The 27,000-nt window shown below is 37.6% G+C and overlaps 1 protein-coding gene across 1 annotated transcript in view; it reads right to left on the bottom strand.

The window, feature by feature from the left end:
- The window catches only part of ERC2 (ELKS/RAB6-interacting/CAST family member 2), a gene marked incomplete at both ends in the record, with an annotated part of 440,763 nt that overhangs the window by 372,451 nt on the left and 41,312 nt on the right, over nt 1-27,000 (bottom strand). Inside the window, one exon of the mRNA XM_082004800.1 lies at nt 9,638-10,054. Coding sequence (XP_081860926.1) covers nt 9,638-10,054 — 417 coding nt within the window. The remainder of the gene's footprint in view (nt 1-9,637; nt 10,055-27,000) is intronic.

The following is a 27,000-nucleotide window of genomic DNA, read 5'->3' as shown; positions in this document are numbered from 1 at the left end:
ATCTTATATCCTGACTTAAACATTGTCCAATGGCTATTGCCCCAAAGGAAGCTGAAAAAAACCCCAGTATATTCAGTCAGTTGTACCTCAGTATGTAATACAGGTAGGAGTCAGCAAAAATGGGACACATTATTTGCCAAGTGTCCAGTGCAAGCAGAAGATTAGAGGAATGTGGTTTGAGAAGTATGAACAATAATTCAGCACATGAGTAACAAACCACTTAACTGAAGCCTTAATTCTTTGACCTCATCCTGAGAACCTTTTTTTTTAATATGTAAAGAATAGCCAGAACCTCCATTAATACTATGTAATCAGGTCTACACTTCTTTTACTAGAAAATAGGCCAGCATGAGCTTACAAGACTATGAAAGACTGTAGATGATAGAAGGAAAATAGACAGCAATGGCGTTTCAGAATATTAGATCTTCCCCTCAAGAGATAGCTTGTGATGCAACAGAAAGTTATCAAATGTTAAGGATGTACACTCTTACCCACACCTGGAATTGAATTGATACGTCTGAATTTTCAAAAATACACAAAATACTGACTGCTTTGCACTAGGCAAAACTGGTAATTGATAAACTCCCCAGGTCTGGCTGGCTTGAAACAGGGTGCTTAGAAGGAGCTGTGTTTGTTCTAGAAATCTCACATCTAATGGCAACTCTTCCACCCCTAGTACTCAGCTGATCTTAATTTAAGAACTGAAAACCCTCTATACAGGGCTTACTCTTCACACAACTATCAGCACTACCCTTTTGCTAAGCCTTTTCATTTCCAGCTGTCTCCTCCTTAAGGTGATTTGAACACAGTTGCTTACAGCAGTTTCTAGTAGCTCATATTTTAAGCCACATTAGCATGTTAAAATACATTCGTCTACTTTAAATGCAAATCTTTGAATGAAGACACTCCTTTCTCAACTACTGCAGTTGGACTGAAATGAGTACCAGTGGTCACGGAATGTATGTGGAAGGGTACATGCAGATCCCTCTCCCGGCTTCATTACTTGATTTTTCCAAGAAAACCTGGGCAGTTTGCTGACTTACCTTTTGTGTCATTTTCCTCAACTATAGAAGAGCAGTATTACACTAAGAAAGACACTGAGAGATAATTCGTTTAAAATAAACTGTGAGGCATGCAAACATTATCAGCAACACAGATCAGTGAACAGATCAATATTTTTATTATATTTAGGGTGCTGAAGTCCTGGAAGACACATGCATGCTATTCTGTGAAGTATTTCCTTAATTTTGAGTTGACTGAACCTAGTGAAATGCAAGAGATAATCATTATTTATGATGAGCTATGTGTACAATAAAACTATATCTTAAATAATTTGGTACTTTGTTTTGGTATCTGTATTTGTTTTTCAGTGATGTTTCTTTTTCCTCCTTTTATTTATTTTCATTATAGTTGATATGGACAACATAGCACCATGCATTTTACCTCTCTCTCTTTTTTTTTTTTTTTTAAAGAGGCTCTAAGAAGGTAGAAATATGACTTCTCCCTGAATGGATCAAATGATTAGGAAACACGGCTTCTATCGGACAGCACTGTCAAGGTGTTACATTGTGCAGAGCAACTAAGGGGATGCATAATCACTTTCAGTCTGGTTCAATTTCAGTAGGAGCAGCAAACTTTCATAGTCCCTCCAAGACGTTTCTTCTTTTTCTAAGGACTGTTTCTAAGAAAAGTCTCAGCCATGGATTATCTAACGGGAACAGAATTACTAATGAAAATATTCCTAAAATGAGTGTTGAAGATGGTACATAATGTGACCTTCAAATACACTTCAAGCAGAATAAACTGTGCTATGAGCATCAATTCTGTGGGATTTCCAATCTGTATCTTGTATCTCTTCAGCCCAGTAAGGTTCCTCAAGAACCCTGGGTACTCTATTCCATGGTTTAAGTACTCTCTGGGTATATCTTGCACTTAGGAAAGAGTCTAAAGTAGAAAAGTATACATAGGAATTCAAGGATAATCAACTTCCCTCTTCCATGCAAATTCAGCTCTGATTCTTTCTGTGAAAATACATCAACACGTCAGAGCTGTGAGTCACATATGTAAGCTATTATCATTCTTATGAACAAGGACAAGATGAAGCTAGAGAAAATTAATTACATTGTAGAGTAACAAAGTTACTGTCACAGAGATGAGTAGTAGCATGTTTACAGAACAGAGACTTTAAAAGATAATAAAGAGAAGATGAAAGGAAACAAAACCTATGATAGAAACCAAAATTGACCATTTTCCTCTGTTGCATTATCGGCTAGTCTCAAAAATGTTTACAAGCAGCCTGAAAGTTGTAAATGTGTGAACTAAGCAAATAGCCCTGCAAAGATAGTGTTTCCACTTCTGGGGACAATACTAGTTTTACAGCAATTCAAGACAGTCCCCAGATACCTTCCAAAGGTATGCACTTTCCAGGAATGCTGGCAGAATCAATGCTTATCACCTCAACGTATTGAAAGGTAGAGAAAACTCAGCTTACTCATGAGTCTGACTTTTTTCCCCCCTCTTCCTAAAATAATTTCTTTGCTACTGAGACATACCAGTTTGAAACTGAGAGTTTTCTCATATTCTAGATTCCAGGCTGCTGGTGATGCTGTCAAGGACAGCAATCCTGTCTTGAAAGAAACTGATTGCTAGGTAAACAAAGCTTTCTAAGACTTACAAAAAAACTATTGCAACCAAGCATCCTGGCAAGAATATCATAGGGCACAACAAAATCTGAATGGGCTATGTTAGAGGAAATAACTGTTCTCAAGAGCATAATGAGGTTCTGTCTACTTTCTCATGTCTGGTGTGACTGCAAACATCGCAAAGTCCTTCTGTATACTTAAGGGGTGAACTTAAAAACATATATTACTACTGATATTTTGTTAGAAAGCAATTGTCTTTATAGCAACTGATTAGGTTAATATTTTGAGCTGAGCCAGGAGAAATAAAAGGAAAGAGGCACTAATGAACCTAATAAAGAGGTTCAGTCTAGAATGGTTGTTAATCTATATAACTAACTTCAGGGACGGAACGTTTGGTGTCGATAAAGTATTTCCTTACTAAATTACTACTGGCTCCAGTGTAAGACATTTACAGTAAACACCAAAAGTCTGTAAAGCATCTGTTCTATTCACAGTGGAAGAAGGAACTTTGCTCCATTAATAACTTTAAAAACATGCAATAACTAATTCATGATGGCAGTTCAAATCCTATCAGCAGCCTTCATTATTTGACCAAGCTGAGTTCAAAGATAGAGCAAGTTTTAAAAAAAAAATTGAAAGTTTAAAAGTACACTTTAAATTATAATAAAGAAGCTGTGTTCTTCTTCTTTCTACTAAATACAAAAAAGCTGTAGCTTTAAACTATGTGCAACAACATTATTTTAAGAATACATTCAAGATAAGAGTTAAAATGTGTATAAAATCATGCATGATCTCAGATTCTGTTTTAGTGAAACTGTATGTTATATAGAGAGGGCATGTGTAATATATGTATATGTATATATAATAAAATACTTGCTGGAATTTTAACATTTGACTTTACTAGAGATTTAGTGGGACTTTGCCTAAGGCAAGTTTTTAATAGCAATAATAAAAAAATACTTAATGGTACTTAGGGTAAATAATGTGTGGTCACTATGTTTAAAAAAAGTAATACCAAACATCTGTGCTAGATTTCCACATGATAAAATGCCCATATTACCTACAGTTCTCCCAAAGTTATAGAGAAAAAAAAACACGTTTATTTAAAATTCTAGAAGAGACATGCGATAACCAATTTAGAAACTTTAAGGCAGGAATCTTGTATTTTCTGAAAGGAACGTATATTTAGCGATCTTCATGATATTTAATTCTGAACATGAAGAATGCCATGGTATGACAATATGGCTTCAAGACAGATTTCTTTCAACCATTAACATTCTTACAGGGAGACTACCCAGCCCAAGAATGCCCTTTTTCTTATGTGTATGTATTTGCAAAGAACACTTTATTCCATATAGGATACATTACTTCCTTATCAAAGCAAACGTTGTATCATTTTGTCTCAGAAAATATCAATAAAACTCAGTTATCTTTGAAAAAACATTAACAAAAATATTTGACTGAGGTTCACTAGTTACAGACACAGGATCCAATCTAACTCGGTGATGGAAAACTCAGTGCAAACTGGGCACGTCTCAGAAACCATGGAAAAGAGCTCAACATTCTCTGCTCAATAGGCTGCATCTCCAAAACTGAAGCAGAAACACATGCTCACACATTTTGATACTCAATCACAGTTTTATTTGTTGTTTCTTGCATTGCGAGTCAGCAACTCAAGAAACTTTTGTTATAACTATCACAAAGCTGTGAATCTAGCTATCCTTGTGAAACCTTGCTGCCTAGATTTTAAATTCCTTAATACATGGAAAGAAATCTAATCTCATTTTTTTGCATAGCTTATTTCCCAACATTTTAATGACCGTTACAGACACTGACATTCTTTGCTATTCCTGTAAAAGAGCAAGATTCCAACTTGAGATGAAGTGTCCTCTACCTCCTCTTGTACAGTAAGCCTCAATTTTGCCACTCCTAAGACTCAAACACAGAACTTGAGTAAACCCATCATTCACAAGTTTGCCTCTGTGAAACAAAGTTTAAAGATGCAATAGACTGGGAGGAATCTGGACAGGCTGGATCGATGGGCTGAGATCAACTGTGTGAGGTTTAATAAGGCCAAGTGCCAGGTCCTGCACTTTGGCCACAACAATCCCATGCAACGCTACAGGCTTGGGGAGGAGTGGCTAGAGAGCAGCCCGGCGGAAAGGGACCTGGGGGTGCTGGTTGACAGCCAGCTCACTATGAGTCAGCAGTGTGCCCAGGTGTCCAAGAAGGCCAACAGCGTCCTGGCCTGTATCAGGAACAGAGTGGCCAGCAGGAGTAGGGAAGTGATTGTGCCCCTGTACTCGGCACTGGTGAGGCCGCACCTTGAATCCTGTGTTCAGTTTTGGGCCCCTCACTACAAGAAGGATGTTGAGGTGCTGGAGCGTGTCCAAAGAAGGGCAACGAAGCTGGTGAGGGGGCTGAAGAACAAGTCTTATGAAGAGCAGCTGAGGGAACTGGGGTTGTTTAGTCTGGAGAAGAGGAGGCTGAGGGGAGACCTTATCGCTCTCTACAACTACCTGAAAGGGGGTTGTGGTGAGGTGGCTGTTGGTCTCTTCTCCCAAGTAACTAGTGATAGGACGAGAGGAGATGGCCTCAAGTTGTGCCAGGGGAGGTTTAGATTGGATATTAGGAAAAATTTCTTCACCGAGAGGGTGGTCAAGCATTGGAACAGGCTGCCCAGGGAGGTGATGGAGTCACCATCTCTGGAAGTGTTCAAAAAAATGTATAGATGTGGCACTTCAGGACATGTTTTAGGGGACATGTGGTGCTGGATTAATGGTTGGACTTGATGATCTTTCCAACCTTAGTGATTCTGTGACTGCACACTGCAGAAAGGTACAACCTTTGAGGGCCAGGCAGTCAACATGCCAAAGTCAGTCCAAATTTGCTAAGAATATGAAAACAAAGAAAGAATAGGTTGTTATATTTTCCAGAGTTATTCCTATGCCTCTGGTACACCAGCTATTTGTATGTCTCTTTCCTGCACCTTTTCTAAGAAACATAAGCTAAGGCCTGAAGAAATTCCAGTTCTTTGAAGGCAGCTATGTAATTAAATTCAGCTATGGCTATTCACAGGGAAAAAAGAAACAATCAATGGCTTAAAAAAAGAGAAATTTTTACATGATTCTTGGATATGCAGCAAATTATTTTGACTCAAAACAGAAGGATATCAGTTTCTGGTGACATGAAATTGGCAGAAAATGAATACAAGAAACATCTCATAATTGACAAACTGGTACAGACTGAAGGACAACAGGAAAAGTTATTTCTCTCTACCTAGTTAAGTAAACTTTGAAAAAAATTACTAGCTAGACAAAAGCAGCTCTGGAATAACAAAGAACATATCCCTTACTATTCAATTCTTAGTATGATCAGTGCTCAGGGGGGTGCAGGTCAAGGAGATAGAATTGACAGCCATTGGAGACATGGGTGGGTAGTAGAGGTTGTCCTTAACTGCCAGTGTTTCATGACCAATTGCTTCCATTTCTCTCACAGCATGTTAGTTTAATTCTCCCGGTTTGGTCAAAATTCCACCCACCGGTTATTATTAATAACAGAATCAATTTCTTCTGCATCTTATCCATTAGCTTTCTATTCCACTATGTTGAAAGATCTAAAAAACTGTGAATGAACACAATAGAAGACAAATTCCAGCTCTGGCACTATTTTAAAGAACTAAGAAATGAACAGCATAAGAGAGAAGGATATGGTTGTGTTAGTGGAAAACGTGTTCAAAAGCTCAGCAAAATACGTATGAGACTTGGCCATTCTCCAGCTACGATTTAAAAGGTAACAAGATGGCACACAATTAGATTTCAAGAACTGAAAAACTTCAGATTGAAAGTATTTTTAAGCCAAACACCAACAGCACATCTTATGAGAAGCCTATCTATAAATACTTTTTAATGTAATGTTGAGGCTGTAGAAAAATCAGTAGTCCTCAGTTATTTTTTTCCACCTTATTCAGCTTTTTTCCCCGCCATAGATAGTACTCTTTCCACTGGAGAATCTATTATTATAAGGGTAAATTGACACACTAGAAAACTGTGCTTTGAATAAGTTAATGTGCTGCTACAAAGACATTTATCTTCCTTAACTTGAAGTACAGTGGAAGAAAGTCAAATAGCAAAACTAATTAAAAAACAGAAACAAGTATTCAGGATTTGATCAAACAGTATGTTACGCTTGTCAATACACTAGTTTCTCAGAAATACACTCAACACATGAGCTCTATACTCCAACCTGTAAAAATACAGAACGCAGAATATTTTAGATTAAGTTCTAAAATGAAAAATAGTTTGTTAAAGATATAGAAAGATTAACACAACTTGAGTGAATACTAAATAATTCATGAATGGAATTAATTAAAAACATATCCAAGTTACAGTTTATATTTAAAACATTCTCAAGGGAAAAAAAAGCCAGTAACTCTGCAAGGTCATTTACACAGTTAGAATGAAAACTTACAAACACTAATTAAAAAATAAAATAAAATAGAACTATCAATCCACTGAGGAGACTACTGCAGAAGATTCAACACACTAATTCATGTTTTATCATGTTGGAAAACTGTATTGTGCAGGATGAAGACTACAAGCAGTGACAGCAATTCAGACGAGCACCGCAAAACAACAAGGAACTTGCCAAGCTACACATGAAGATCAAAAGTTGATCCATTTGGACTTCTAACAAATTGATTAAAATATACATATCTGATATTCCCCCAAAGCATGCAGACAACTTCCCGTAAAGCAAAAGACAAAATTTGAATCTCAGGACATTTTCCAAGAGCCCACTTGAACAATCAACTCCAGATTCCTGGAAAAAAGGCATCTACAAAACATTTAGTTTCTAAAGAGTTCATACACCCTACAGATCATACATCCAACAAACTTCAAATATGCAGGGAAAAAAAAGTTTTAAAAAATCAAACCCCATAAATACCGTGTGCAACAGGAAGAAAGCTGGAGAGAAACTTCACCCAAAGTCCTGAATTCTTATAATATCAAGGAAATTGTTAGCCAAAATCTCCTAATAGTTCCTATCAATCTGACCAGGACAGATTCCAGACAGCAAACTTAGTAAATTTTTAAACCTTGACCTGTTACCAAGGCATATCAGCATTTCATAAGCAGAAACTGCAGTAGACCCCATTCTATGCTTGCAGTATTCCAGAAGACAGACAACCTCTACATTCTCGTATAAATTGAGGGAGAAATTTTTTTTCCTGGACCCTGAGGGTAGCCCAGGGGGAAGTCTGAAACCTAAAACTAATTCACTATAAATATAGAAGAAACATGCACAGTCTGTAAGTAGCAACATGATCTCTTTTCAGCATTCCTTGGACTAACCAATAAATCGGATGCCCAAGGACTTGACTTGGAAGCTTACATTTTATCTACTTTTCAAGTTCTATTTAGTTCTATTTCTCTCACTACTCTTGATTACTGTGCTAACTAGAAACCTTCAAATTTCCACTGTAAGTTTACTCATGTCCAACATACCCAAATTAGGATTCAAAAACTTAAGTGTTACTGGTGCAACAGGTGAAATACAAACAATCACATAACAAAACATATCATAAATAGCAAATCATCCATCCTTGAAAGAGACTGTATGTACTACTCTGAGAATAGCAGATCTAAATCCAGAAACTTGTTTGCTGGTTTGCAGAACTTCTCCCACAATCCTCCCTCATCACAAGCTCAATATCATTAATTCCTTACGCAACTCCTTTCAGGATCCATTGACTTTCAGTCTTCATTAATGGGTGGCATCACTTTTTAATTAAAATTCTGCCTGTGGAAATATTCAGGATCCACACCTTCACAAGAAAACTTTACTGAAATATATCAGATACTACTGAGTCCTCAATACATATTCTAGGTTAGAGAAAACAAAAAAAGGAAGAAATAAGAAAACTAAAGTAGCCATAGCCTAAATATAGAAGAATTTGCCCATAGCAAGGAAAATATTTTGACAACATTCTGTCCATGTAAATAGCTGTTCTTGATCTCTAGCATTCATATGTTTAGTGATATACAGGAGCCAATAATAGTTTTCTATGCTCTTGTACTATTCATGATTTGATCCATCAGGCAAAATTGGTGTTTTTACTAGACTGAAAGTTCAATCATACTACACTGTTTCTAAGGAAACAGATCTGTTTGTCTCGATTCCTCTTACTGTGGGTAGCTTGTACTCAATCTCCCTGCAATTTTCACCCTTCTTAGCAGGAAGCAACAAGGTCTTTCTAAGAAAGACTCACAGTCTTGTTTGCCTGAGACTAGTCACATGATAATGCTGATGGGCTGCAGAGGGGCAGATGGGCTTGACAACTTTTCTTTCAATTGTACTAATTCAATCATCCCAAATCCAGTCCTAAAAATGCATTCACAAGTGATGTGGGCAGCTGGTGCAGGTGGTCTTGGGGTCAAATTAAGGATCTCTCAGAGTACAGTGCAGCCATCACTCCAGTGTTTTAATGTGGCAACATTATGTGGTATATTTTCCCAAAAAGCTGGGGCATCACACACAAAAATATATTAGCAATGCACATAGGCAGAAGACTTTGTTACTATGGAAGGCAAACATTTTAAAACACTCATTTCAAACACAAGGGTATAAAATCAAACACAAAAGTACCATACACTCATGACTATTTAGTTTACAGCACCAGCAGGTGTTAATTCCCTCTTAGTAGTTCTAGTCTTCATTTGCCAAACACTGATTTGTCAAAAATACAAAGCAACAATGTCAGGGACAGTAAGTCCCAAATACAATACTTTTCTTCCATAATGTCTTATACTGGCTTTCAAAAGTCATATAGTCTTATTGTGTATTTATTACAGATGTAAAACAAATGCATGTCATCTTTTTTTAATGAAAAAGTGAGAGCAGAAAAAGAAAACACTTAAACACTCTGAAGTATATTTCTAAAACTGCAGCAAGTACTTTGCCAATATCTTTTAAACAAATAAATTTTTCCTTACCTCTCTAAGATGCATGTTTTCCTTCTCCTTCTGATCTAAAATCACTTCTAAATGATTAACCTGAGATTCAGCCTCCGCCATCCTTCGTGTTCTCTCATTGTCATCTTCCATTCCTTTAGATGGCAAACCTTTACTTTGTAACATTTCCAGCAGCTTTTTTATTGATTCATCTCTGGCATTTAGTGTTTGTTTTTGTGTTTCAATCCTAAGCTCCATTTCTTCTAGTGTTTTTCTCAACAGGAAGAGCTCTTTAGCTTGTCTATCATGTTCTGCTTGAAGTCTTCGAAAATTCTCCTCTGTGAGCTCAATAGTAAAATGCTCAGCCCCTCGGTTTCCACTTTCTTGCTGGAGAAGATGGTTAAGGTCTCTCTGGGTTCTAAGTTCATCTTGAAGTGCCTGGATTGTCATTTGCAAATGCTGCAATAAATAAAAGAAAGAAAAAATTTAAAAAAAAAAAAAAAAATCAATTTACGACCTGGAGGTAGGATCAGTCTTTGATTAAACTTTTGTTGTACCCTGTTACAAAAAATCATCAGAATCAGTGATGAAAGAATATCAAATGACCTTATAAAATAGCAAATGCATGTGACAATATCTGTAATGATATCTTTCAAGTGCTTCTAGGAGGAAAAAAAAAAAACACACACACACAAAAGAGTGTCAGCTACAGGTGAAATAAATAGCAAAGAAAGGCAAAACAACAAGCTCAAACACTAGGCAGTGACACATCCACTAGTAGAGTCAATATGTACCTATAAAGCTAAAGACCCAGTATTCCATGTTTTCTAAATTACTTCATAAGCTAAAGGTAATTCTGCCCTTCATGTAACTCAGCACAGTACTGGTGTTTATAAAGTCAATCAAAGCACTGACTGTAACTGAAGGGGGCTTTGGGGAAGAGCTGAGTTGGGGCTGGTTGGTTTTGTATTTTCTTTTGGCAATTAAAGCTATGAATGTGTTTAGTAAACAGGATTACTGTATCTCTAACAAGCAAACAAAAAAAACCACAATAAGCAATACTGAATTTTGAAAAATAAATTGACTGCAAATAGTGGACAAACCTTTGTTCTCCTGGCATCCAAAAACTGAACAGCATGGTAAATGAAAAAATGAAGCAAAATCAACATAAATAAAGGTCAGATGCAAGCAAAGGAGATTCAACAGAAAGAACTGAATTCAACATAAAGTATCTTCAACAGAAAAAATAATTTTATTGAGTTATAAAGAAAGGCACCAAAAACTTTTCAGTACTCAAATATATAAATCTAAACTATAGACAGAATGTCACATCTCTTGAATAAAGAAAAACGTATTAGAAATAACTAATCCCACAGTGAATAATAACATTTCTATTTTATCTTAGCATCCCTTTACACTTTAGGGTTTTTCAAAACACAGTAACATGTCCTAAAATATTTGTACCACACCTGAGTACAGGAATGTATATCTGTTCAAGAGCTAAATCTTGCACTCCTTATTCAACACAAATCAAAATCAAAAAGGATTTTGCCCATGTTAAGATTGGAACAGAGATCATTGTCCTAAATTGCTAGGGTTTATTTCAGATTACATTTTTATCTGACAAATTGTTTTTCTTCTTATTTTTTCCCCTCTATTTACTGCCTACACAGCATACTGAATTTACAGAAATATGAATTCCTGAATAGCCACATGGTCTGTACCAGAAGACATATAACTGCAGGAATTGGATTACTTAAACGCATGGCACCAGCCTTTGTTTTGCATTAATGGTTATTCTGCAACTCCACATTCTAAAAACAAAAACCAAAAAGACCACCAAAAAAAACAAGCAAACAACAAAACAGGACAAAAAAACCCTCAAAACACACACACAACCAACAACAGTAAACCACACACACCCAAAACACACCTCACCAAAAAAAACACCCAACCAAAAAGCACCACAAAAGCCACCAAACCACATAATTCATTATCACATGAACTCAGTATGGAAGGCTTCTTCATTTGATTTGGAGGACTTGGCAGTGTTAGGTTTACAGCTGGACTCGATAATCTTACAGGTCTTTTCCAACCTAAATGATTCTATGATTTGATACTACCTTCTCGTTTAGTGCAATTACATCTAAAGCTGTCAGTTTGTAACAATAATTTAAACTAAATGAAAAACGTAAAAACCTTAAGAAAATAATCTTTTGAAATCATGTCTTTTACCAGTTTTTTCAAATGGAAAAAAGTATTGCCAGTAGTAGAATTCTGTACAGTTAGACACTTTGAATCTGTTCTATCATTAAATAGCACTGTTTTAATACGTGTCCAGATCTCAATTCTCTTAACAAATGCATCTTATTAGGAACACACTCAGTTAAGAGCATACAAATATAGGCTACTCATCATTTTCAGCCCTGCTTTTATTTAATGGCAATTCTTACCTTTTCTTAATCTCATAATCTTTTTAATTATTTATATAAACTTAAAATCTCACAATAAACTTAAAACTCCTCTATATGTTGCAATTTTCCCGCTTTATATCTACTGAGTATTTATGACCCCAAGATTGACAGTTTTAGCACAGAAATTCAGTGCATAAATCCAAATCAAATTTTCAAGAAGTACAGAAATTATATTCAATTATTATCATAACTGAATTAACAAAGACAAGGGAAGGAAATGACAAAGATGGACAAATGCTGCAAAGTAAACAGAATCGAAGCCATTTCTTTTTAAATCCTTTTTCACTGTGTTAAGTCATAGAGACATAATTTTTGTAGATTACCTTAACCAGCCGATACAGTGGTTTTGCAATTATTACAAATTAAATGACATCTTGCATTAGAGAACACAAACCTACTATATTATCTAACCCTTTGTAGCTTTGTAACCCTGAAAGTTGGAAAACAGATGCTTGAAATTACTGATTTTAAAATAATTCAGTTTTACTAAAGAGATTGCAAGTTTCTTTTCTACAAGGATATATTATTTTTCTTCACTAGCATTAGAGCAGAAATATGGATGAAATCTTGATTTAAAAGTATGAAAAAGGAAAGGAAACAGAAAACCAGAAACCACCTTCACATTACATTACATTCTTCAATATATGACTAGTGAGATGGAAAAGGCAAGGCAGCAGGTAAAAGTAACACTTCACCTTTTAAAATAAAAAAAGTAAATTCTCAGGGGAAAAAAAGTGACAGACACCTCAAAAAATACATTGGATTATCTCCATTCTCATCTTTGAGCACATTTTAGTTTAGCTGACCATGTTGCAAGCTACTTTAAAATTGCATTCAGTCGTTTGTTACTAGTAAAACAATCCCCTAGTAAGGGATTGTTTTATAAGTATTTAAGAACTCATAATACAAGTTTCTATCTTGAAATTCAAGGAAAAGCTTTTTTTCTGTCCAGGTTTTGTTGTTGTCACTGGTTTGGGGCAAGGGTGTGGGGTGGCACTTAAATCCAGCTTCTGACAAGAAGCAATTATACATGAGACTCACAGTTTCAATTCACAAAAATACATTTTTATTCAAAGGCTTTAAAGGAAACCATGAGAGTGTTGCAAATGTGACAAAAAAATTAAAAGCCCACAATCAAATTAAAAAATAACATTTATATAAGATTGAACAAAAAATTTTATAATTTAGGGAAACAGCTTTGGTTTTTACAACTTCAGACTTGGAATCATATAACTGATCTGACACATCTTTACTGATTTTTCCTGTTATGGAATGAAGTCTTGGTTAGAGCTTATTGAAAATTTTCAGAGTAGTAATTATGGAAAAATAGATTTGTATCCATTTAAAATATTCATAAATTTGCATCAAGCTTGGCAAACAGCACCTCTCAAAAGCTCAAAAGAATTTAAGAAATATTTTGGGTTTTGTTTTTCAAATTAGAAGTTTAGATTTTAAACTTTATCACATTATTTTTAATATTAAACTTTTTTTTTAAATGGAATTAGAATTTTTCTAATTGAAATGCTTCCTTTTGATCAAACAACATTTCATTCAGTATCATACAAAGAAATTCCCCTTTTAATTAATTAATTTCCAGGTTGGTGTCCATATTATTTATCAGCCAGAGTTTCAGTCCCAGGGCAGTCACTTGAAGAATGAACTTCTCATCTATACATTCTTCAAAAGAATGAGTGGCTGAAGTAACGCACATATAAGGATAAGCACAGCAAACTAAATCCTCCGCATTCCAAAATTATTTCACTACTAAGCAACAGCAATATTAAGCAACTACCAGTAGTCTAGAAATAGTCAAAAGAAAATTATTTTCTCTGATCTGAATGACTTAAAATATGTCCTGTTGATGTTAAATTAGACAATACTTATTACTTGATGCTAAAAATTACTTACAAATAAATGTTTTCCAAAGTCAAGTGGTCTCTGTATACCAAATGCCTATATGTCTATAAGACTAATTTCTAAATTATTTAAAATGTTGTAAGACAAAAATAAAAGCAGACTTAACTTACATGTTTCTTACAACCCTTCTGAATACAAGCTGTAAAAGCCAAAACTGTTGGATATGCACACAGATAATCAGAACTCAATCAGAAATCAGAATCAGCAATTCTGGTAAGATAAACCAGACAACTTCCTCTTCTGTCCCACAGCAACTTACGTATGCAGTACCTAGGTTCTACCCGTAACCATGTTTGTCACTGAGCAGAACAGTAGTTGTGGCTGCTTCTCAGTAAATATGTTGAAACCAACAGCTTCAACTGTGGCAGACTGCTGCTACTTTGACATAAGAGAATCCATTTTTGTCCACCTTCAGGACTTAGAACTCTCTTTGAACACCAGATTTACACTCAGTGCTGGCACAGACTGGCACACTGCAGCTAGCTAAGAAAGGAAAGAACAAATGTTGTGAGGGTGGAAAGAAATTGCGTGATTAATTGCAGTGGGGGAGGAATGTAGGAGTGCTGTGAATATCTGTCACATTGCTGTCATTACATAGACATAGGACTTTATGGGATTTTAAAAAAACATGAAAGATCTATCATATTTTTCATAATTTTTACAGACAAGTTGACCAGAAATATTTCCATGCCAATTTCTTGGAAACTGGTAAATAGCTCTCTCAGAACTTTCATTCCTTCTCTATAGCCCGACTCCAAGAGGCAATTCATGGAACTGCACAGGAGGTTCCGTTAATCTTTCTCTGAATTAAGCATAGTGCAGATTTTCAAAACTTGTCCCCATAAATTGAAACAAAACTATGAGAGGAAGATGAATTAATGGCACTTCCCAGATTCCAATTCATGTTATACACAAGGAAGTTCCTCTAATCTGTGCCAACTGGCTATTGCCAGAGGCATTGCCTGCAGAGAACCGTCCTGCCACAGTACTCCAGGGGCAAGAGCACATAAGCACTTTCAGAGCACCTCAATGCCATAGATATATGGTGAACGGTGAAGGAAAAGGAAACTGCAGGGAGACTCTCTGATTTAAAACTGTTACATCTACCTACAGAAGTACGCAGCTTCTCGTACTTTGCACCATTGCCCCAGAAGGAAAACCAAAGAACATGTTGAAGAATCCAGTCTACTGTCACGTAAAAAATTGTCTTCTATTAACATGGCAGGAAGTGGCAAACCTTGTGCAAGGTCAAAAAAGAAAGAAATTATAGCTGGAGCTGTCTTGACTGGGAAAGCCACCCTGAAGGATTTGGTGGCAGAAAGTGGTCTTATGCTATCATCAAGTGATGGATTTTGAAATACACATGCATCCATATACAATTTGCTAGTAGTTTTCTGTAACGTAGTGATAATCTAACAAGCTAATTCTTCAGACAAGAATCACTCAAATTTGGGCACCAGAGCTGCTGAAAGATGTTCTTTAATAGTTTCTGCTCTGAATAATTGGGTACAGCATTATCACCAAATGGGGTGATGGCAAGATCATCCAGTAGATTTGAAACAACTATTTCTGAAGCCATCCAAGAGTATTTGTTATTTTGGTGCTTTATCCAAAAAGAGCTATTGCTACTTTATTGAACTTGAGTGTGTTTTTCCCATCTAATGCCTCAATCCTCCCTCTCACTGTCTTTTTATTGATTTCTAGTTCCTATCTCCCACTGCTCCATTTTTAGCTCCCAATTCCCCTGTTTCTTCCCCACTTCAAACACAAGGACAAAAGGTGTTAGTTTTACCTTGTAGGACCCTCTTACCTGGCTTTACAACAGTTCAGAAGTAATGTGATATTTTAATCAAGCAATGTGACCACTGTGATAATGGTCTCTGTCCTCTCAATGCCAGAACTTCCATGTAAATGTGATGGTCAAACAATCTGACAAAGTAAAAACCAACTGTCGGCAAATCCCTGCTATTTTAGAAGGAATAATCAGAGTCCATGAAAGAGAGTAGGTTCAGGCAACAGACATCCACACACTGCAGGGTGGGATGTGAGGTAAGGCTGAACTGCCTTACCTTACACCAGGCAGCTGGCAGTATACACAGGAGCACATCAGGATGGATTCATGACAAAGACTTCCAGGAGAGCTAGAAATGAAACTAAACTGAAGATTTCAATACATTCTTTTTTTTTTCCTTTTATTAATGCACATAACAGTGACAAAGGATTTTGTTAGTTGCTTATGATCTGTTATAGCCTTTGAAAAGGCATAGTCTAACACAGCATTTTTCTCAATTTATTCTTCAAACTATGGATGATTGTTTTAAGCAGTCTCTGTAGCTAACTTCTTGATGGTATGGGACACCTTAATAAGCAGCCTTGCATGATCACATTATCTCTATGGTACATGCAATGAAAAGAGTAAAATGTACTAACTTAAATGCCCTGTGTCTTGGGACATAAATGTAGAATTTACATGGCTAGAGCAATTGATCTGACAGTGGCAAATATATGATATAGAAGACTGTGAAAAAAAAATCCTACTGTGTAATTGTACACCATAGAAACGTACAATTATAACTGAATACGTCTGAACAAGTATAGCAACATATTATACTATTAACTATACTCACATTTTCTAAAAAACAAGCTTCATTATTTATTCTATAATCTGCCACTTCTCCATTTTCATTCTTCACTGTATGAAGCTCTATCATTGAAAGGTGACAAATTACTTAAAGCTTTCTTATGAACTGCATCTAAACCAATTTGTATGTTAACTTTAGTTATACTACTGAAACAAGTCTGAGCATTAGACTTCACAGAATCACGGAATCACTAGGTTGGAAAGGACCTTCAAGATCATCAAGTCCAACCATTAATCCAGCGCCACCATGTCCCCTAAACCATGTCCTGAAGCGCCACATCCACGCGTTTTTTGAACACTTCCAGAGATGGCGACTCCATCACCTCCCTGGGCAGCCTGTTCCAATGCCTGACCACTCTCTCAGTGAAGAAATTTTTCCTAATATCCAATCTAAACCTCCCCTGGCGCAACTTGAGGCCATTTCCTCTTGTCCTATCACTAGTTACTTGGGAGAAGAGACCAACACCCTCGTCGCCACAACCCCCTTTCAGGTAGTTGTAGAGAGCGATAAGGCCTCCTCTCAGCCTCCTCTTCTCCAGACTAAACAACCCCAGTTCCCTCAGCCGCTCCTCATAAGACTTGTGCTCCAGACCCCTCACCAGCTTCGTTGCCCTTCTCTGGACACGCTCCAGCACCTCAACATCCTTCTTGTAGTGAGGGGCCCAAAACTGAACACAGGATTCAAGGTGCGGCCTCACCAGTGCCGAGTACAGGGGCACAATCACTTCCCTACTCCTGCTGGCCACTCTATTCCTGATACAGGCCAGGATGCTGTTGGCCTTCTTGGCCACCTGGGCACACTGCTGGCTCACGTTCAGCCGGCTGTCAACCAGCACCCCCAGGTCCCTTTCCGCCGGGCTGCTCTCTAGCCACTTCTCCCCAAGCCTGTAGCGTTGCATGGGGTTGTTGTGGCCAAAGTGCAGGACCCTACACTTGGCCTTATTAAACCTCATACAGTTGGCCTCTGCCCATCGATCCAGCCTGTCCAGATCCCTCTGCAGAGCCCTCCTACCCTCCAGCAGATCAACACTCCCACCCAACTTGGTGTCATCTGCAAACTTACTGAGGGAGCACTCGATCCCCTCGTCCAGATCATCAATAAAGATATTGAACAAGACCGGCCCCAGAACCGAGCCCTGGGGAACACCGCTTGTGACCGGCCGCCAGCCGGATTTAACGCCGTTCACCACAACTCTCTGGGCTCGGCCATCCAGCCAGTTCCTCACCCAGCGAAGAGTAAACCTGTCTAAGCCACAAGCTGCCAGTTTCTCCAGGAGAATTCTGTGGGAGACGCTGTCAAAGGCTTTACTAAAGTCCAGGTAGACAATGTCCACAGTCTTTCCCTCATCCACTAGGCGGGTCACCTGGTCATAGAAGGAGATCAGGTTGGTCAAGCAGGACCTGCCTTTCATGAACCCATGCTGGCTGGGCCTGAACCCTTGGTTGTCCTGCACATGCCCTGTGAGCACTCTCAAGACCAACCGCTCCATAATCTTCCCTGGTACAGAGGTCAGGCTGACAGGCCTGTAGTTCCCAGGATCCTCCTTCCAGCCTTTCTTGTAGATGGGTGTCACATTGGCAAGCCTCCAGTCTTCTGGGACCTCCCCTGTTAACCAGGACTGCTGATAAATGATGGAGAGTGGCTTGGCAAGCTCCTCCGCCAGCTCTCTCAGTACTCTCGGGTGGATCCCATCAGGCCCCATAGACTTGTGGGTATCCAGGTGATTTAGCATGTCCTTGACTGCTTCCTCCTGGATTATGAGGAGTACCTTGTGCTCTCCATCCCCGTCTTCCAGCTCAGGGGGCTGAATACCCTGTGGATACCTGGACTGGCTATTAAAAGACTGAGGCAAAGAAGGCATTAAGTACCTCAGCCTTGTCCTCGTCCTTGGAGACAATGTTCCCCGCCATATCCAGTAGGGGATGGAGATTCTCCTTGCCTCTCTTTTTGTTGTTAATATATTTGTAAAAACATTTTTTATTATCCTTTATGACTGTGGCCAGACTGAGCTCTAGCTGGGCTTTTGCCTTTCTAATGTTGTCCCTGCTTGACCTAACGAGATCCTTGTACTCTTCGTGAGTTGCCTGCCCCTTCTTCCAGAGGTGATAAACTCTCCTCTTTTCCCTGAGTCCCAGCAAAATCTCCCTGTTCAGCCAGGCCGGTCGCCTTCCCCGCCAGCCCTTCTTACGGCACATGGGGACCGCCTGCTCCTGCACCTTTAAGATTTCCTTCTTGAAGGTTGTCCAGCCTTCCTGGACCCCTTTGTCCTTCAGGACTGTCTCCCAAGGGACTCTCTCAACCAGTGACCTGAACAGGCCAAAGTCTGCCCTCCGGAAGTCCATGATAGCAGTTTTGCTGACCCCTCTCCTTACTTCACTCACAACTGAGAATTCTATCATGTCGTGGTCGCTAAGCCCAAGACGGCCTCCGACCACCACATCTTTCACCAGTCCTTCTCTGTTTGTAAACAGCAGGTCCAGTAAGGCACCTCCCCTGGTGGGCTCACTCACGAGCTGTGTCAGGAAGTTATCCTCCACACACTCCAGGAACCTCCTAAGCTGTTTCCTCTCTGCTGTGTTATACTTCCAGCAGATGTCCGGTAGGTTAAAGTCCCCCACAAGAACAAGGGCCAGCGAATGCGAGACCTCCGCCAGTTGCTTATAGAATGTCTCATCTGTGTCTTCATCCTGGTTGGGTGGTCTGTAACAGACTCCCAGCAGGATATCTGCCTCATTGGCCTTCCCCCTCATCCTTACCCACAAGCACTCTACTTGGTCTTCACAATCTTTCATTTCTATGCAATCAAAACACTCCCTAACATACAGAGCCACCCCACCACCTCTCCTTCCCTGCCTATCCCTTCGGAAGAGCTTATAGCCATCCATCGCAGCACTCCAGTCATGAGAAGCATCCCACCATGTTTCTGTGATGGCAACTACGTCATAGCTGTCGCGCTGCACAATGGCTTCCAGCTCCTCCTGTTTGGTGCCCATGCTGCATGCATTCGTGTAGATGCACCTGAGCTGGGCTATCGATTTCAACTCTGGCACGTTGAACCTAACCCTAGGTTCAACTCTAGTGAGCCCGGTTTTATCCCCTCCTCCCTCCAAATATAGTTTAAAGCCCTCTCAATGAGGCCTGCGAGCTCATGAGCAAGAATCCTTTTGCCCCTTGGCATCAGTTGCACTCCATCAGCTGCGAGGAGGCCCGGTGCCGTGTAAACCGCCCCGTGGTCAAAAAACCCAAAATTCTGACGACGGCACCAGCCCCTAAGCCACGTGTTGATCAGGTGTGCAAATATTTATAACTAAACATTGTTAAGGACAAACATGCAAATCTTTATCTTCTCTTCTGTAAGAGAAAACCAAAAAAGGGAATTGGAGATATTTTCTTCATCAGCATAAATTAAGAAATGTATTCTCCCATACATTTGCTCATTTGTCTAATGCAATTTAAAATTCTGGCATCCAAGCAACAACACTGAGGATCAGTTGACAAGAATTTTGCTTGAATAAGACAGGACTGACAGAAAGAGATGAAAGGAGAAGATACGTAATTTGTGAGGAATCACAGGAGATTCAGACCACACACACGATGCATTTTCAGCATTAAAAATTCTGGAGGTGCAACAGATGTGAGACAACTTCTGCATAACACCATTTGCTGGTAGAACCATGTGTTTTAAAAGAGTGTATTCTTGTTTACTGGCTTTCCTTAATTTTCCTTTCCTTATGCTTTTAAATTTGGTGCCTTGTCAAATTCTAGAACGCTTGCCCTTAATGCCATGCTTTGCGAGTTACATAAGGGATCTTGTCATGTATGTTTAAATTGGCATTTCTTAATACAGACATATTTAAGCTGAACTATCAGACTTCATTACTATTCAGCCAGCTTCTCTAGGCTATCTCGCACAAATATTTTAGCAAAAAACAACTAAGACTGGAAAGACAAAGTATTGCCTAAAAACCTGAAGTCATTGTACAAAAATGCATCTCCATCTATAACTGAGGGGTAACTGCAGCCTAGAACATTTTAGTATTGCAAGTTTGATAGTAGTTTTGTGCCTAATTCTTCAGGCACAATCTGTCAATATACTTCTTTCCTGATTCCCTGGTTTGCTGTGGGCTGAGAGATTTCATTTTACATTTATTTACTTTGCTTTGCCATTTGCCCTAAGTAGACCTGCTATCACAGACACAGTTTGTCATTCTGTCAGATAATATTTCTTCAAAATAGGTATTTACAATACCACAAATGCATCTCTAAAGCACTGAAGTTCATTTGTTAATTTGAAGTATTTTGGGGTAGAAAAAAAAAATAACTGTATGTCTGAAATCTCTCTCTCTATAATGCTTTCTTCTTTCTTCCAGTACATACCTCCAGTATAGCCAATGCTATGGTGGGTGATCTCATTTCAGGTCTTTCAAATTCACCTTGCCACTAAAATGCAATACTTCCTTTTTTTTTTCCCCCTCTGAAGAAAGTTAGCTGAATACTATTTTTTTAATTATTTATTCAATGGAGGATTTCCGATATTTATCAACCAGCTCTAACCAAAGTCAGAACACAGTCTTATCTCTGTGGAGACACAGTACATTTTACCTCAGTCCACACTTACCAATAAGAATTCAATTATGGTATACCTTGCATAAAGTAGTCAGTATCTCAAAAGCAAAAATTCAGTACAACCTTCTTCATCAACTCCTTTAATCTGGAAAATTTGAGTTACCTTACATGTTTTCTCCTATTGATTAAAATCACTTTAATATTCATGGGCCAAGTCTTGTAGCCTGTAATCGTAAGAACCAGAGGGCCAACAGAAGAAGTCAACAAAGCCTTGAGACAAGTAAAGCAAAGATACATGCTCACAAAGATGCCCACATCAAGTTCTCTAGTTACTAAAAAAAAGGCTTTATTAAAACACTTAAGTCATCAGCATCATAGCAAAATGCAAGGTTTTGTATTTAGGTGATGGTTACTGATACTATTACAACTTTATACAGCCAAATTACGCTGTTATGACAAGACTATGGTCTCCTTTTTTTCCCCTCTTCCCTTTGGAAAAATGCTGCTAGAATGTTTTTAGGACTGAGCAATGCCAGAATGACTAAATAGTGTTTTAGTTTACTGAAAATCACCTGTAACATAGACTTTGACCAATGTGAACACATCTGGAAGAATTTGTTTCAGGATTACTTATTACAACTTGCCAGGAAGAAAAAAACAAAATACATTTTAAAAAGGCCTGGAAATCAATGTTAGCTTAAGAAAAGTTTTAGAAGTCATGGACACTCAAAGATAAAACTTCGGCATTCATACTTAAAAACTATTCTCATCAGATGAAGCAACTATATACTGTGAGAAACCTTCCATCCCCTAATGTACTGCAGCTTCTCCAATACTCTTTTCCTGCCAGCATAAATCATTTCCACCCTTTTGGGGGATTGAGGCACTTAGGGTTCTCTACAGAAGTTTTTAGACCATTTGGGACCATAAACCTTTACCCTTCCCATACAAGATTTCTCACATAGCCCAGGCTCTACGTAACCAATCCTTTCGATTTGTATTCTGACTACCCATGGTTTACCAAAATCAAGAAGAATCTCAACCCTACAGCTAATCCCAGGAGTAACTGCAGCCACAAAACAGAATCCCCAGAGCTTCATGTCATCACAGCAGAAGTCTAGGAAAGGGCAAAAATACTCCATTCCTTTTCCAAAGAACAAAGAAAATTCCACCCCTCCAACAACCCCAACCCCGAGCCGAATTGGGTTAATGAAGAGATACAAGATGAAAAAAACAAAAAGCAAAACAACACATCATTCCTAGCTCTCTTTTGCTCATAAAACAGATTTCCAGTTATCTCCTCAGCCTTTTTTCTAAAGGGAACAGTAAGTTTGCAATTCTGCTGATTCACTGTCTGGTACTTCTGGAAGCCCTTGATTTTGGGATTGCATTCTCTGCTGTTAAAACTTTCCTATCAAAAAAGATTTAACTCAATATCATAAATATACCTCTAAAGTAATAATTGCTTGCTTTCAGAAGGTTAACAATGTGCAGTAAATTATGAAGTATTTTCAATACATTGTAAATTGAGAAGATAATTGCAGATGCACACCAAGCTCTTAAAACTTTGCAGGTTAAAAAAAAAAAACTTTCTTCAAACTCAATGAGCAAAGTGCTGTTCATTAACAAAACATTGCACTGCATATTTAGAACTGATAGAAATTTTGCTTCCATTTTATTTTAACCAAAAAATTGATGAAATTCAGAAAAAAAATTCCTCCCCCGTTTCAAACAAGATCGTTTCCAAACAAAGCAGATTTTTTTTTCCCCCAGCACAGTGATGTTTAATGTCAAGTTTTTTTATCAAATAGAATTATCTTCCTCTTTTGTTCCAGTTATAATTAGTGGATTATTATGTATTTAATGCCCAGAACATCAAAAGTGCTGTACTCAGTTAGTAAATCATGTAGAATTTAGCGAACACACTAAATTTTAAACACAGCTCTTATGAAAAGTGCATATGGATTCATTATAAGCAGTCAGCATCTCTGCTTTAAGTCTTGTTTAGGACTCAGAAAAAACTTTATTTTTTCTACCAGCAAGATCAAACGAGTGTGGCCTTAATGCTTTTAATTATGTCTGGTCTGTTTCATGTGTCTCATTCATCAGTCACTAATAAAATTATTCTTATTATCCTTTGAGGTATTTCTAGTGTTTCCATTCTAACGTCTTCACCTATGAAAAGAAGCAGTACACTGTTGCAGTATTTTATTATATTATATTTTTTATATATTTCATTATATTATATATTAGCACTTTGCAGTGTAAAGCATTAATCAGCTCTCATCTGCATGCCTTTGAATAAGACCAGTGCACACAGTCTTTCACAGAAATGCCTTGACCTGTTGCTTAAGTAGAAAATTTCTTTTAGGTCAATCACTTGGTTTTGATCCATGCAAATATAATACTAAGTATTTTAGATTGCAAACAATTATAACTGCTTCCATTAAATCATTCCCTAAAGGAAAACGTCGAGTAACTCCAAACAAATTTGAGCAAAATTATACAAGTCTTAGAAAATAACTTTTTTCCCAGTATATAAACTATATATTAAAAGTGCAAAAAGACAATACTATATTACTATTCTGCCACAAAAATGTCAAAGATATTTAGAACATGAAGATATTTAGAACATGAATGACAACTCAAAATATTGTTGAATTAAGATCATGTACAATTGAGCATGTTAATGCCAAATAACAGATTCAGCTCTCTGATAGAATCCCTATTTAAGGCTTCTGAAATGCTAACAGCCAGATAACTGAAACAAAGTGAGCAAGCATTCACAGAATTTTCAAGGATATTGGCATTTCGAATATTTCTGGCTATCTTTTTCATAAGCAAAACCAAAAATTATTTATACAAAATGATCTAACATCTTTCATGGTTGTCATTAAAAATGTGAATTCTTCAGGGCCTTAAACCCAAGGTTTATTTCATTCCAGTTTATTTCACTCTTCTCATGCTTCAGTTGTCCCTGATGCAGTCAGGCTCAAGTCCTAAAGGGTATTAAGTCCTGAACATACTGGGGTTTTGAGCCATTTCAACTACACCCTCCAATAAAGAGCACGAAAATCACCAGCCATCACTTATGGATGACAGTGCTGCTGCAAAAACAGCACTACTGACTGATCAACATTTAAGAAAATCCATAAAACTCAATACTACAGAGTTTCCAAGAGCATTTCCTATACTAAATATTGTACGTACTGAAATTATAGTCATTTAAACTGTCAGTATAGAATAGTTGCCATGAAATGCTATTAATCGCACTATATTAGTTTACTACTTCTTACTCAGAAAAGATTAGCAATAAATAGATGGACTCCTCCAGGCACCAGAAATTATACTGCACAAGAGGAGATATGAAGATACTCTTGCCTGATGTCACTCTTGTCAAACCAATGAGCAAAGCAGCAAAGGTGCAAATTGAACTTTCAATAACAAAAGGCTTACTGACCATTCCCCAAACTTCAAACCTGCAGATATATAACTAAAGTGTCTGAAAAATGATTAAAATATTACTTGTCTCAGTGTCACCATAACTACAAGTTTTAAGTTTTTTTTATTCCATAAAATAAGTTACAAATTTATGTTATAAATACAGAAATTTATTAAATCAAATGTTGGGAAAGGGCAGGGGTGTGTTTTGGTTTTGTGGGGTAGTTTTAGGGTTTTTTAAAGAAAAAAATGCAGAGCTCCCCTCACAGTGAAATCACATACTATGTCCTCAATGGACCAGCAGCAGACTGAACACTGCCCTGTCAGATTCCAGCATAGATTACTGATCTACTGGAGTGCAATTTTCTTTCTCAGAAAAGCTCTAGGGACTCCATAACTGTTTTTTTTAAACAGCAGTAGAATGCCAGAAGATCAACATTCTTCAATGCTGTTTTGGGGCTTGAGTAGAAACCAGGTTTAGCAATGATCATAGTGGGCCCAGAAATGAAAGCCAAAAGCATACACAGATAATATTTATTTAAATAACAAGATTGTATGTGAATTAAGATTTGCAATTGTCATAGGGAGCTGAGCTTTATTCCTGCTTCTGTGGACATGTACAACTGAAATGCACTTGTGTAAAAATCTGGAAAGTTATATTCGCTTTCTTCCTGGTATACCCATGAGATTATATTCTGTAACACCAGTTCAGTATCAACAGTTATGCAAACTTCAGTTAAGGAATAACAGGAAGTTAAGAATTCATTGCTTCCGATTGCCAGCTTTAAAAAAGCCTGATAAACAAAAAAATATTTGGCAAGTAACTTCCTCTCTCTTTTTGTCCAGCTTGCTGATTCAGTCAAAATAATAGCATAGCAAAAAATCTTGGATGATAAAAAGACCTATTACTTTCTTATTTCTCAAAAGCTGAGGTTTAGCTACATTAAAAGGAATTGTTCTTCAAGCACTGAGTCAAGAAATTACTTAGAAAAGGAGAGAATTGAGAGTAAACAAGGTCACATTTCAAGCACTGAAAAACCTGTGGTATTTGATCTTCAATCACTCCCTTTATCTGCTTGATCTTTTGCTATAAGGTTTAGGGGCTTCTGGCAGAAAGCTCACTATTACCACGAAAAAAATAAAAACAACAAAAAGATAACATGTGAACTGGGCTTCCTTTTCCAATTTTGCAGTCTGCCACGAAGAAACAAACATCCCACTTCTTTAATTTAAAAAAATAAACTGAAGTCTTAGAACAGGAATGTCTGTGGACCTGGTACAGGTTCTGCTGAAGCAAAGAAAAAAAAGCTGTCAAAGAAAAATGCACATAAAGGGAAACTATACACGTGTCCAAATACTGTTTCCAGTAAGGTCATAACAGACTGAAATAGAGATGGTTGCCATTGTCAGTAAGTAGTAATAAACAAAACACTGAATGATGCAAATTACATTAGAAATGTTAAAACAGTTTCCATAATATACAGCATGCACTTGTTTCTCAGGTGACCTTAACAAGCCACATACTGTAAAAGTTAACATTTTGCATATCATATCTAAGAAACCATATGGGGAAATGCAACAGCCTGATACAGCTCGTTAATTTTTCAGACAGACATTCCAGTGATTATGTTCCACTGTATTGAAAGACACAGAATAGGAAAGATAGAAGACTAGACAAAACCTCATCACTGCATTGCAAACATATGTGATTAATTTACATATGAAATGGGTGCTTGAAGTTTCTATACAGGAGATTTCCATTGACATGAGACAAATGCATAGCATCACTGAAAGCTGTGGGAGTGGGGCATCTGAACAGTTTGTATGATCTTGTTATCCTCTCCACCTTTGGTTTTTGAAACTTTCTAACTATATTCTTTTAATGCTGCCACTAGAAAAATCGTATCAATATAGGTTATTCACATGACAATTTCAACCACAGCTTTTAGTAAGCCTGAAATAAAGAAGCGATAAATCAAGTTCCAATTTCAACCTCTCCCTGCTATATTTTAATCAGGCAAAATACATAAAAGAGCACTCTTCAGCTTCCAATTTTTTTTCCCTACTAGGAATAGTACTGTGTGTTGATTAACCATAGTGCATAATCATTTCCCATTGAAACAGTTTGAAAAGGAGCTTCAGAACTATGTGTTCTGCTACAGTTAAGAAAAAAAACAACCACACAAAAAAGTCAATATAGATATTTCAGTAGCTCCAATCAAAACAAGTGTTCAGTTAGATCCAGCAGAGAAAAATGATGCATCACAAAGCAAGACGACCATCTGGAAAGACATTTCATCCTGAGCTACTGAAGAAGCGCAGTTCAGCAGGAAAGAGAAACCATTAAGGAGACAACATTTTGGGC

Source organism: Phaethon aethereus (genome assembly GCF_964289735.1).
Source record: "Phaethon aethereus genome assembly, chromosome: 11".
Classification (NCBI taxonomy): domain Eukaryota; kingdom Metazoa; phylum Chordata; class Aves; order Phaethontiformes; family Phaethontidae; genus Phaethon; species Phaethon aethereus.
This window is presented reverse-complemented; position numbering and strand designations above follow the sequence as displayed.